Source organism: Aquarana catesbeiana, linkage group LG03 (assembly GCF_042186555.1).
Source record: "Aquarana catesbeiana isolate 2022-GZ linkage group LG03, ASM4218655v1, whole genome shotgun sequence".
NCBI lineage: Eukaryota > Metazoa > Chordata > Amphibia > Anura > Ranidae > Aquarana > Aquarana catesbeiana.
The window spans coordinates 130,841,102-130,855,033 of record NC_133326.1 but is presented as its reverse complement, the minus strand read 5'-3'; the positions used below and the strand labels follow the sequence as shown (position 1 = coordinate 130,855,033).

The 13,932-nt window shown below is 44.1% G+C and overlaps 1 protein-coding gene across 1 annotated transcript in view; it reads left to right on the top strand.

Annotated features, from left to right (window-relative positions):
* LOC141131682 (src substrate cortactin-like) overlaps positions 1–13,932 on the top strand; it is a 100,397-nt gene that overhangs the window by 46,934 nt on the left and 39,531 nt on the right. The window contains exons 11-13 of the mRNA XM_073619234.1: positions 4,566–4,676; positions 11,797–11,852; positions 12,939–13,008. Of these exons, the coding sequence (XP_073475335.1) occupies positions 4,566–4,676; positions 11,797–11,852; positions 12,939–13,008 (237 nt within the window). The remainder of the gene's footprint in view (positions 1–4,565; positions 4,677–11,796; positions 11,853–12,938; positions 13,009–13,932) is intronic.

The window sequence follows — 13,932 nt, the reverse complement described above, 5'->3', positions numbered from 1 at the left end:
TCATCAGGCAGTGTGATTGAAGATGGATGGACATCACGGGACATTTTTTTTTCTCTTTTAATGAAGGAATTGTCAAAAACTGTTGTGGTTTTTACTTTTTGACACTTTTTTTGGTGAATGGGTAGGGGTACAATGTGCCCGTTACCCATTCACATAGGGGGGCGGGATCTTCCAGAGTCCGATAAGCCCCCCGCCCGCGGACCTGACAACCACCGACTAGGGTAGTCGGGAAGAGGCACCTGTCCCCATCAACATGGGGACAAGGTGCTTTAGGGGGCACCCCAAAGCACCCTCCCCATGTTAAGGGCAAGCGGCCTGGTATGGTTCAGGAGGGGGGGTGCTCTGTTGTCCCCCCTTTCCTGGCCTGTCAGGCTGCATGCTCGGATAAGGGCCTGGTATGGATTTTGGGGGGGACCCCAAGCTGTTTTTTTCTTAGTTCTGTCATAGGGTTCCCCTTTACCACTTCAATACACTGTATTAAATACTCTGCACTATATACCCTGCACTGTATTAAGTACTGTATACTACACTGGCTGCACTATATATTCTCCACTGTATAATATATACTACACTGACTGCACTATATACTCTGCAATGTATTATATATACTACACTGATGGCACTATATACTCTCCACTGTATTATATATACTACACGGACTGCACTATATACTCTGAACTGTATTATATATACTACATGGACTGCGCTATATACTCTGAACTGTATTATATATACTACATGGACTGCACTATATACTCTGAACTGTATTATATATACTACGCTAACTGCACTATATACTCTGAACTGTAATATATATACACACTACACTGACTGTACACTACCTGTCTAATCTCCATTCATTCACTCTAATTGGCCACTGTGTTAGCAGCAGCCTTATATAGTGTGGGGTGTGGACTTAGCCCCTGAGCCATGATTGGTCAAAGGCACCCTGTACATTGTTGGGGCAGATGAGCAGGGGATGAGCAGGGGGGTTACAGTGGTGGGACAGAAAGATTTATGTGTTTGTGTGTATGTGTCACCTACTACTGACCCCTCAGCTCTGCATCATCTACTACCAACCTCTACATCACCTACTCCCAACCTCTGAACTCTGCGTCACTTACACCTGACCCCTGAACTTTGCATCACTTACTACTGAACCCCTGCACTCTGTGTCCCTTTAAGCCACAGCCAGTATTCAGCACAATGAAAATCACACCCAATTTTGCTGCAGCGCTCGGCGCCACACTTTTTCACAGCTGCAGGAGCCCGATCTTGCACACAGGCCCACTGCTTTTAGAAAATGCCCCTGACCTGAACTCATCATTGTGTATCCATTCCATATGCTGGTATGTGACATCACATACAGGCACGTGGGCTGGATGTGAGAGGTGGATCAGCAGGGATGAGTTTGCCAGGACAAGTAGATGTGTCTCATCTCTGCTTCCTTGCACCACTCTGCATATCGCGCATATCATAGATGAGAAGAGGGTACAGCAGTGGAGCAGATGAGTAGGAGCATACAGTGGTGGGGCAGATGAGCAGGGGAGGTTTAGCGGTGGGACAGAAGAGCAGGAGGGTACGATGGTGGGGCAGATGTGCAGGGGGTTACAGTGGTAGGACAGAGAAGCAGGGGGGGTTCAGTGATGGGCCAGATGAGAAGGTGGTTACACTGGTGGGGGAGATGAGCGAGGGGGTACAGAAGTGGGGCAGTTGTGCAGGGGGGTACAGTGGCAGGGCAGAGGAGAAAGGAGGTACATTTGTGGGACAGATGAGCGGGGGGTTACAGTGGTGGGGCAGAAGTGCAGGGGGGGAGAGGTGGGACAGATGTGCAGGAGGTGAAGTGGTGGGGCAGATGGGAAAGGGGGTTACAGTGGTGGGAGCGATGAGAAGGGGGTTCAGCGGTGGGATAGAAGAACAGGGGTACAGCGGTGGGGCGGATGTTCAGGGGGTACAGTGGTTGGGCAAAGTGCAGGAGGTACAGTGGGGGGAGAGATGAGAAAGGGGTTTAGCGGTGAGACAAAAGAGTACAGTACAGTGATAGGGCAGATGAGCAGGGGGTTACAGTGGTGGGACAGTTGAGCAGGGGGGTTCAGTGTTATGCCAGATGAGAAGGTGGTTACAGTGCTGGAAAAGATAAGCAGGGGAGGTTCAGTGTTGGGGCATTAGTGGAACAGATAAGCAGAGGGTTACAGTGGTGGGGCAGAAGAGCAGGGGGGTACAGAGGTGGGTCAGAAGAGCAGGGGGGTACAGAAGTGGAGCATAAGAGCAGGGGGGTATAGAGGTGGGGCAGAAAAGCAAGGGGGTACAGAGGTGGGGAAGATGTGCAGGGGGTACAGTGGTGGGGAAGAGGAGAAAGGAGGTACATTGGTGGGGCAGAGGAGCAGAGGGTTACAGTGGTGGGGCAGAAGAGCAGGAGGAACAGAGGTGGGATAGAAGAACAGGGGGAACAGTGGTGGGGCAGATGAGAAAGGGGATTACAGTGGTGGGGCAGATGAGCAGATGGGTTCAGTGTTAGGACAGGTGAGAAGGTGGTTCAGCAGTGAGACAGAAGAGCATGGGGGCACAGCGGTGGAGCAGATGTGCAGGGAGATACAGTGTGGGGCAAATAGGAAAGGGGGTACATTGTTGGGGCAGATGAGCAGGGGGGTTACAGTGGTGGGACAGAAGAGCAGGGTGATACAGTGGTGGAGCAGATGTGCAGGGGGTTACAGTGGTGGGGCAGATGTGCAGGGGGTTACAGAGGTGGGGCAGATGAGAAAGGGGGTACATTGTTGGGGCAGATAAGCAGGGGGTTACAGTGGTGGGACAGAAGAGCAGGGTGGTACAGTGGAGGGACAGATTTACAGGGGGTACAGTGATCTGAGGTGTGAAGGTGCAGGAATTGGGGCTGATCTGAGGACTGGAGGTACAGAAATTGGGGCTGATCTAAGGCACCGGAGTACAGGATGTTAATTAGTCACTATTACTCAAGTAGTTTACAGCATTTACTTTTTAAAAAATTCTTTTCGTGATTGAGAGTGTGAAGTTAACATTTTTTTGTTATAAAATCGGCACACTCAATTTCTTTGAAAACATTTTTCGGCACACTGTGCTCAAAAGGTTACCTATCCCTGCTGTATAATATAAGGAATCTTTCTCTTTGAAGCAACTGGATTGACATGTGGATGGAAATAATGTGCATGCTTTGTCCAAATGAATGTTACAATGTAACATTACCATGGATATTACAATGTAATACATTTAGTGTAGTTGAGACCATTTTAAATAAACATTATCTGAGTTGTCCATGTACAGAGCAGGTTGAAGACCTCATGGCTCTGCACAGATCACTGATAAGGCCAGGTTCACACTGGTGCGACACGACAGCCGTCCTACTTTGGATCCGACTTTGCCCCGCGACTTGAAGCCGACATACGTCCGACTTTCAATGAACGGGGATCCGACTTGGATCCCCGCCAATACCAGGCACTGTGTTTAGTATGAATCTTGAGGGGGAACTCCCCCCTCAAATTTTAAATAATAAACCGGTATGGGTTCCCCCTCCAGGAGCATACCAGGCCCTTAGGTCTGGTATTGATTCTATGGGGAACCCCCTACGCCAAAAAAATGGCGTGGGGGTCCCCCCAAATCCATACTAGACCCTTATCCGAGCACGCAGCCCTGCCGGTCAGGAATGGGGGTGGGGACGAGCGAGCGCCCCCCCTCCTGAACCGTACCAGGCCGCATGCCCTCAACATAGGGGGGTGGGTGCTTTGGGGCCCTGCGGCCCCCCCACTGCAAAGCACCTTGTCCCCATGTTGATGAGGACAGGGGCCTCTTCCTGACAACCCTGGCTGTTGGTTGTCGGGGTCTGCGGGCGGGGGGCTTATCGGAATCCGGGAGCCCCCTTTAATAAGGGGGCCCCCAGATCCTGGCCCACCACCCCATGTGAATGAGTATGGGGTACATCGTACCCCTACCCATTCACCTAGGAAAAAAAAGTGTCAATAAAAAAACACTAGACAGGGTTTTAAAATAATTTATTAGGCAGCTCCGGGGGTCTTCTTCCGACTTCGGGGTCTCTTTGTGCTTCTCCGCGGTCTCTTCCTTTTTCTCCGTGCTCTCCGGCCTCTTCTCCGCGCTCTCCGGTTCTTCTCCCGCTCTCCGGTATCTTCTGCCGGGCTCTTCCGCTATCTTCTGCTCTTTTTCCGGCTCTTTTGCTAGCGGTGGCCCGCTCTTCTCCGCCGTCTTCTTCCCTCTTCTCTTCTTCCGATGTTAACACGACGCTCTCTCCCACTGTAATGCTGTGTGCACGGTCCGCAGCGACTTATATAATGATGGGGCTTATTACGTCACAGTCCCATCAAGTCAGAGATTTAAATCTGTTGCTTTTGCACAGCTGATAAATTAGCAATGACAGCACAAATTCAAAAACTAAAACCAGTTTCTATATTGTTTCATTCTGCTCACTGTTCTAATACTTTGTATATGACAGATTGACATTAGTAAATAATATATTCAGTTTTTTGTTTTTAAATGTAGCTTTTCCACCTATATTGCTACTTTTATTTTGGCCTCATTAGATCATTCTCAAGGATTCGGAGGGAAATTTGGAGTACAGAAAGACAGACAAGATAAATCTGCTCACGGCTGGAGTCATAAGGAACAGCTACAGCCCCATGAATCTCAGACAGGTAATATGTAGACCCAACTAATTAGAATGTTGGCATGTGGCTCTTATCTAGAAGACATATATTTGTATGTTAGTTATTTCTGAGTAGGGATGGGCTGAACGCCCCCCCCCCAGTTCGGTTCGCACCAGAACACCTCGAACAGGCAAAAAGTTCTAGCGAACATACGAACCCTATTAATTGGGACACATAGTTACATATAGTTACATAGTAGGTGAGGTTGAAAAAAGACACAAGTCCATCAAGTCCAACCTATGTGTGTGATTATGTGTCAGTATTACATTACATATCCCTGTATGTTGCGGTCATTCAGGTGATTATCTAATAGTTTCTTGAAGCTATCAATGCTCCCCGCTGAGACCACCGCCTGTGGAAGGGAATTCCACATCCTTGCCGCTCTTACAGTAAAGAACCCTCTACATAGTTTAAGGTTAAACCTCTTTTCTTCTAATTGTAATGAGTGGCCACAAGTCTTATTAAACTCTCTTCTGCGAAAAAGTTTTATCCCTATTGTGGGGTCACCAGTACAGTATTTGTAAATTGAAATCATATCCCCTCTCAAGCGTCTCCTCTCCAGAGAGAATAAGTTCAGCGCTCGCAACCTTTCCTCATAACTAAGATCCTCCAGACCCTTTATTAGCTTTGTTGCCCTTCTTTGTACTCACTCCATTTCCAGTACATCCCTCCTGAGGACTGGTGCCCAGAACTGGACAGCATACTCCAGGTGCGGCCGGACCAGAGTCTTGTAGAGCGGGAGAATTATCATTTTATCTCTGGAGTTGATCCCCTTTTAATGCATGCCAATATTCTGTTTGCTTTATTAGCAGCAGCTTGGCATTGCATGCCATTGCTGAGCCTATCATCTACTAGGACCCCCAGGTCCTTTTCCATCCTAGATTCCCCCAGAGGTTCTCCCCCCAGTGTATAGATTGCATTCATATTTTTGCCACCCAAATGCATTATTTTACATTTTTCTACATTGAACCTCATTTGCCATGTAGTCGCCCACCCCATTAATTTGTTCAGGTCTTTTTGCAAGGTTTCCACATCCTGCGTAGAAGTTATTGCCCTGCTTAGCTTAGTATCGTCTGCAAATACAGAGTTTGAACTGTTTATCCCATCCTCCAGGTCGTTTATAAACAAATTAAATAGGATTGGTCCCAGCACAGAACCCTGGGGAACCCCACTACCCACCCCTGACCATTCTGAGTACTCCCCATTTATCACCACCCTCTGAACACGCCCTTGTAGCCAGTTTTCACTCCATGTACTCACCCTATGGTCCATGCCAACGGACCTTATTTTGTACAGTAAACGTTTATGGGGAACTGTGTCAAATGCTTTTGCAAAATCCAGATACACCACGTCTACGGCCTTCCTTTATCTAGATGGCAACTCACCTCCTCATAGAAGGTTAATAGATTGGTTTGGCAAGAACGATTCTTCATGAATCCATGCTGAATACTGCTAATGATATCGTTCTTATTACTAAAATCTTGTATATAGTCCCTTATTATCCCCTCCAAGAGTTTACATACTATTGATGTTAGGCTAACTGGTCTGTAATTCCCAGGGATGTTTTTTGGGCCCTTTTTAAATATTGGTGCTACATTGGCTTTTCTCCAATCAGCTGGTACCATTCCAGTCAATAGACTGTCTGTAAAAATTAGGAACAACGGTCTGGCAATCACCTGACTGAGTTCTCTAAGTACCCTCGGATGCAAGCCATCTGGTCCCGGTGATTTATTAATGTTAAGTTTCTCAAGTCTAATTTTAATTCCATCCTCTGTTAACCATGGAGGTGCTTCCTGTGTTGTGTCATGAGGATAAACACTGCAGTTTTGGTTACTGAAGCCCCCCGATTCACTCATGAAGACTGAGGAGAAGAATAAATTCAATACCTTTGCCATCTCCCCATCCTTTGTAACCAGATGTCCTTCCTCATTCTTTATGGGGCCAATATGGTCTGTCCTCCCTTTTTTACTGTTTACATACTTAAAGAATTTCTTGGGATTTTTTTTGCTCTCCTCCGCTATGTGTCTTTCATGTTCTATCTTAGCCGTCCTAATTACATTTCTTATTGCATTCTTTATAAAGTCTGAATGCTGAGGATGATCCCTCAACCTTTTATTTTTTGAAGGCCTTCTCCTTTGCTTTTATATGCATTTTTACATTGGAGTTAAGCCATCCAGGATTTTTGTTCGCTCTCTTAAATTTATTACCCAATGAGATACATTGGCTAATGCCCTTATTTAATATGCTCTTAAAGCAAACCCATCTCTCCTCCGTATTCTTTGTTCCTAATATTTTATCCCAATTTATGCCTTTTTTGTAGTTTAGGGAAGTTGGCTCTTTTGAAATTCAGTGTCTTTGTGTTCCCTTCATGTTTCCTATTTGTGTGATTTATACTGAAACTAATTGATCTGTGATCGCTGTTACCTAAATTGCCCCGTATTTCCACATCTGTGATCAGGTCTGTATTGTTGGTAATCAGTAGATCCAGTAATGTTTTATTTCTAGTTGGTGCGTCTACCATCTGACCCATAAAATTGTCCTGCAAGACATTAAGGAACTGGCGAGCCTTAAATGAATGCGCAGTTCCCTCCCCCAGTCTATGTCTGGATAATTAAAATCCCCCATTATGATAACACTTCCCATCCTTGCTGCTAATCCAATTTGTGATAGGAGATCCGTCTCCACTTCCTCCCTAGGTTAGGGGGCTTATAGCATACTCCCAGTATTATTTTCCCCTTAGCTTCATCCCTTTGGAGCTCTACCCATAAGGATTCCACCTCCTCTCTAGCTCCCTCAGTGATGTCATCTCTCACATTCGCTTGTACATTATTCTTGATATATAGACATACCCCTCCCCCGTTTTTACCCTCTCTATCCTTGAGGTATAGGGTATACCCTTGAATGTTTGCCAGCCAATCATGAGAGCTGTTGAACCAGGTCTCTGAAATTCCCACAAAATCCAAATCCTCCTTGTACAACAGTATCTCTAGTTCACCCATCTTGGCCGCCATGCTCCTGGCATGGGTGAACATGCCACATAGTTTGGACCGGTCGCATATTGTCCTCATATTGGGTGTTTCAAGATTGCAACTAGGACTTGCTACTATACTCACCTTGTGTTTTTGTGCTTTGGTTAACCTACCACTAATGCCCCCAATACTACCCTCTGGAATATCTTCCGCGCTGGCTATCACTGTCTCTGGACCCTCCCCCCCATCGCCTAGTTTAAAAACCCCTCTAACTTTTTGGCCATCTTCATTCCCAGCAGATCTGCACCCTCCTCATTTAGGTGCAGTCCGTCCCTTCTATAGTACCGGTTACCGACTGAGAAGTCGGCTCAGTCCTCCAGGAACCCAAACCCCTCCTTACTACACTAGCTCTTCAGCCACTTGTTTACTTCCCTAATCTCCCTCTGCCTTACTGGTGTAGCTCGATGTACCGGTAGTATTCCTGAGAACACTACCTTGGAGGTCCTTTTCCTCAATTTAGCACCTAAGTCCCTAAAATCGTTCTTTAGGACACTCCATCTGCCTCTGACTTTGTCATTGGTGCCAACGTGCACCATGACAGCCGGGTCTTCCCCAGCCCCTCCCAGTAATCTGTCGACAAGATCCGTGATGTGCCGAACCCGAGCGCCCGGTAGACAACATACTGTTCGGCGCTTCAGGTCTTGGTTACAGATTGCCCTCTCTGTCCTTCTAAGAATTGAGACCCCTACCACCAGAATCTGTCTTTCCTTTCCCTTTGCTGCCCCCCCACTCTCACTGGAGGAGTTCTTCCCCTGGCAGCTAGGAGAGTCCCTCATCTCCAGCAGTGCTGGTCCCTGACTGGTTTCACCAATGTCACTCAATGGAGCGTACTTATTGGGATGCTCCAGTCCTGGATCAGAATCTCTGGCACTTCCCCCTCTACCCCTCCTGACTGTCACTCATGACCCATGACTGACACGAACATGAAAAATCAAAAGTCCTAATTTTAAAGGCTTATATGCATGTTATTGCCATAAAAAGTGTATGGGGACCCAGGTACTGCCCTGGGGGACATGTATTGATGCAAAAAAAAAGTTTTTTCAGGAGCAGTGATTTTACTAATGCTTAAAGTGAAACAATAAAAATGAAATATTCCTTTAACCGTTTGCCGACTGGCTCAAGCCGATATACGTTGGCAGAAGGGCACGTGCAGGCTGATTAAGGTACCTGTACGTTGCCCTTTAAGAAGCGGTTTGCAGGTGCGCGTGCGCCGCCGGCAGTGAGGGCGCGCCGCGACCTCCGTGAGTATGATCGATGTCCACGGGGATACCCGCGATCATCTCACGGAGAGGAAGAAAGTAGAAATGCTGATGTAAACAAGCATTTCCCCGTTCTGCCTAGTGACAGCCTGTAATCGGGAGTGGTGATCAGTGTCGTAGCCCCTCCCCCCACAGTTAGAATCACTCCCTAGGACACACTTAACCACTACAGCGCCACCTAGTGGTTAACCTCTTCACTGCCAGTCACATTTACACAGTAATCAATGCATTTTTAATTGCACTGATCGCTGTATAAATGTGAATGGTCCCAAAATCACGCAAAAAGTGTCCGATCTGTCCACCATAATGTCGCAGTCACGATAAAAATCGCTGATTGCCACCATTACTAGTGAAAAAAAATTATTAATAAAAAATGCCATAAAACTATCCCCTATTTTGTAGACGCTATAACTTTTGCACAAACCAATCAATAAAATCGCTTATTGCAAATTTTTTTTACCAAAAATATGTAGAAGAATACGTATCGCCCTAAACTGAGGAAAAAAATGTTTTTTTATATATTTTTTGGGGATATTTATTATAGCAAAAAGTAAAAAATAATCAGTTTTTTTCAAAATTGTCGCTATTTTTTTGTTTATAGCACAAAAAATAAAAACCGCAGAGGTGATCAAATACCACCAAAAGAAAGCTCTATTTGTGGGAAAAAAGGCACTCGCACGCACCTACGGCGGAGCGCACGCGCCCCCTAATGGCAGAATATGTTACTGACGTAACATGGCGGCGATTTGCGCAGCCGAGCCATGTTGCCGCAGTACAACTGTGGCGGCTGGTCGGCAAACGGTTAATATTTGCTATCAATTACCCATTGCCAGAAAATGGTTACTGTAACAGAACGTCCTCCACTCCGCTGAGTGATTCCGTCAGTAATACCACTTCCTCCCAGTCTGAATATAGATATCAGATATTCCAACCGCTCACAAGCACAAAACAAGACAAGACTTGTTTAGCTGCTGACATGGACTGTTTTATTAGAACCAAAATTACAAGTCTTTATATACCGTTAGAGAGGAGGTTCCCCCCTCCTGCTCATATTACTCTAACAATACAACTGTAACCTAATTAACCTAATTAACATGAGCTAGTTTACTAAATCATTTACCCAGACTAGGTGACTCAGAGACATGACCTTTGGGCAGATTTGTGGTCACCGAGCTTCACACAGTAGTATAAACACAATAGCAGGAGCTAATTACAATTAACAATGCAAACAGTGATCCCCCTCCCCCCTCAGCCTAGTAGGCAACAAACTATAGTATGAGTAGACTGTCCGACTCCTGCCCAGTTCTAGAGGCCAATGTGATCAGCTCTCTCAACTAACATGTGGAGTTCAGAATCAAACAAACCAAGAATAGTCTTTACATATATCCTGGGAGATATTGTGGATAAATATTACTGTCCCATTTTAAGCTATCCAAGACATACCCTCCCAGTCACCATTTCCAATATGGCATACACAGGGTTTCCAGAGTCTGTGTGTCCTGGGGGACAAGGATCCGAATCCAAAGTAACACCACCTCAAGGGTCCTTAGGCATACAGCTCACAAAGCGCATCGTTCCCCCAGGGCGTATAATCAGTAGGCAAGAAGCTGGAATTCAGTCCCCTCCAAAAGCCTCTGTCCCGGGTGAGTCTGTCACAGTTACCAAGGCCACTAATGGCCAAAATTAATAAGTTGTATTTGCCAAAATTTAAAGCCTTCTCAGAAGCTATCATGTGTGAAATATATATGATCCCCAGTCCCAATTCTTGTGGTCATACTGACCCCTAATTTACACTTCTAAGTCATCAACCTAGTCCTAGAACAAGCAGCCATGTGCAAACATCCAAACTGAATACTTACTGCAGGGTAATGGCTTATTAAGAAGGGAAGCCAAAGGATCAGCATGCCAGCTAAGCAACTTACGCTCATCAAAGATTTATTTTTTAATAAACAAGGATATATATTCAGAAAAAAATAAACTTTAGTTCCCTTCTAAGCGGGATAGCCGATGGAGGGAGAAGAGCAGTGGATATTTCAAGATTTAGAGCCAGCCACAATACATTAAAAACACACACAAACATTTTTCTACCCAACTATCATAATGTTCATGGCATTGTATACACTGAATCTAGTCTGATCTTATTTCTATTTTTAGTTTACAAATAAGGTGTCTATGGCTGTGTCCCCTCTGTCTGCTCTGTGCTGTATTTGCCATATGCTTTGCTTCCTATTTGTATAGGGCACTCCCATAATAATGTAGCCATGTTTTTGCTACTGGTCTATGACCAAACATCTGATATTCTATGATAGTTACACCTCCAATAAACTGCAAAGATCTGGCAGAAGATAAAGCAGGTCTTTTTATTCTATCGGTAGATATGTGAATGGATGTTGTATGTGTGTGTATATACGGTATAATAAACAATATAGCACAGGTTAGGTGCCCATTAAAGTGTTATGTACACCTTGTGCTTGATATTCAAAGGATTTGTTCAGATGGGCACTGGCACCCGTCCTGTGTGTAGGCTGCTTTTGTTTTGGTATCTGCATCCACCCCTTGCTTCATGAAGGCAGCCTATAGAGGTGGATGCTGACACAAATAGTGTATTTTTGGGACCAAGCAGCTGCTCCTTTATGGCTGCATCTGCATCCACCTCTTTAGGTTTCCTGCATGCAGGGGTGCATGCAGAAGCCAAAACAAAGATAGCATGCATGCAGGAAAGGTGCTAACGTTCATCTGAACAAAGCCTAAAACCTTAAAAAATAATGGTGCTATCACTATTCTAAATTTCTCCAACTGAAAATTATTTTGATGATTTAGATTATGCCAAAGGGTTTGGAGGGCGTTTTGGAGTACAGACAGACCGTGTGGACAAGGTGAGAAGATCAGATTGCACTGTTTACTATGCAGTAATAGCTTATTAGAAAATATTGCTTTGTTTGTCAAATTGTAACAGTTGCAATCCATTATTGTATCTAAACCAGTGAGTCAAGGTAATTCTAATCTCTAGTTGTGCTATTTACCTAGAATCCTAATTGCACCCATAAAAAGGCTAATTTTCTATTTAAATATTGTAAAAGGGATAGAATGGCAAAGAGACATTATTTACGTGTGTTGATAATAAAGCCACCAAGTGTACACCTCCCAGCTAAGTGACTGTTAAGGAAATAGAGTTTTTTGAAATCCACTCTTTTCCAACTGGTATGAATAAAAAAAAGGCAGCGTTGTATATTGTTCTGGTATGCTAAAGTAATAAATATGGTAAGCTTTCTGCTCTTTTATCAATTGAGTCCATATGATCACAGTGCATGACTGAAAAGTGATAGTTCTGTGTTAGGCGTTATATAGAATTACATATATGCAAACTAGACATTCAAAGGAAAATTGTCTCTACCTTAACAAAAAAAAAAAAAGCTAATTTGCCATGTTAGAAGAATAAATTCTGCCTTTGGTGGCCTTCTCCTGAATGTTACATTGACTGTCTTGCTTTAGTACTTTGAGTCTCCACTCTGGAACAGAAATGCTGATTACAACTGTCCTGACCTGCATACCCTTCTATGTCAATTAAAGAATTAAAAACAATGTGCCAGGCAACTATCAGAACCTTCAGAAGGAGGTCATCAATGGCAGCCATTGTTTCATAACATATTTACTTTAAGACATATAGGATCATCTGATGTAACTTTGTTATAGCATACTAAAGAGATCAATAAATACTATTGCAAGGTATGAATGATTATGTCCAAACATGCCATAATGTGGTGGGTTTACAGTGATGGCTGTAGATCTCAACCAATCATCAGAACCTCGACTGGTCCAGTTCTCAGTTATTACCTAATCTGTCTTAAATGACCCGGTGTTTGGCATACTGTATATAGGAAAGGGAATCTGCAATATAGGTTTAAAAAAGGACTAATTGTGTATGCGTACCTCACCCTTTTTAATGTATTTTGTCCCTACAGTCTGCCTCAGGGTTTGCTGACATTGAAGCACCAAGTTCTGTATACCAGAAAACTCAGCCCCTGGAAGCCAGTAAGTTCCAAGAATTTGACTATGTTTATGGCAACAAACCAAGAGCTTTTTTGGCACTTTTTGTTTACAAGTTTAAAGCAGTGTTTTTTGTAGACAATTACTTAGAGCCCCCAAACAATATATATATATTTAGCAAGGACTCTAGAGAATAAAATGGAGATTGTTGCAATATTTTGTGTCGTGCAGCATTTGCGCTGCAGATTTTCAAACGCAATTTTTTTTTAAAAATACACTTTCATTTATTTTAATGCAAAAAAGCACATAATATAACCCAATTGTTTTGATAAAATATAAAAGATGATATTATGCTGAGTAAATAGATATCTAACATGTCATGCATGCTTTAAAATTGTGCACGCTCCTGGAATGGAGACAAACTTCGATACTTTAAAATCTCCATAGGCAACGCTTTAAAATTTTGAAATAAATACAAAATAATGAAAATATGAAATTAAAATTTCCTATACATGCGTGACTTACGTATGCATTTGCTTTTAAGTGTGAGCACCTAGGGATAGGGTGCTTTAAATTTGTTTTCATGTTTATTTTATTTTTTATTTTTACCCTGTCCCTTTAATTTTTTTAATCACTTTTATTCCTATTACAAGGAATGTAAACATCCCTTGTAATAGAAACAAAGGATGACAGGTATTCTTTATGGAGAGATCTGGGGTTAATAGAACCCCAAATCTCTAATCTACCTTTAAAAGCAAAATATCTAAAAAAAAAGTTTGCTTCCGCCCTAGACCATGAAGTGACTTAATTACATCGCTCCGCTCCTCCAAGACCATAGAGGCAATCAGAGATAATCTGGTCTCTGGTAACCTCCATGGCCAGCCATGCAACCCTTTGGATTGTTTCTCAGGTGCGTTGGTAAACAGTAAGCCCAAAAAACACTGGAGAGTGGCGGGAGGGGTGGGGGCC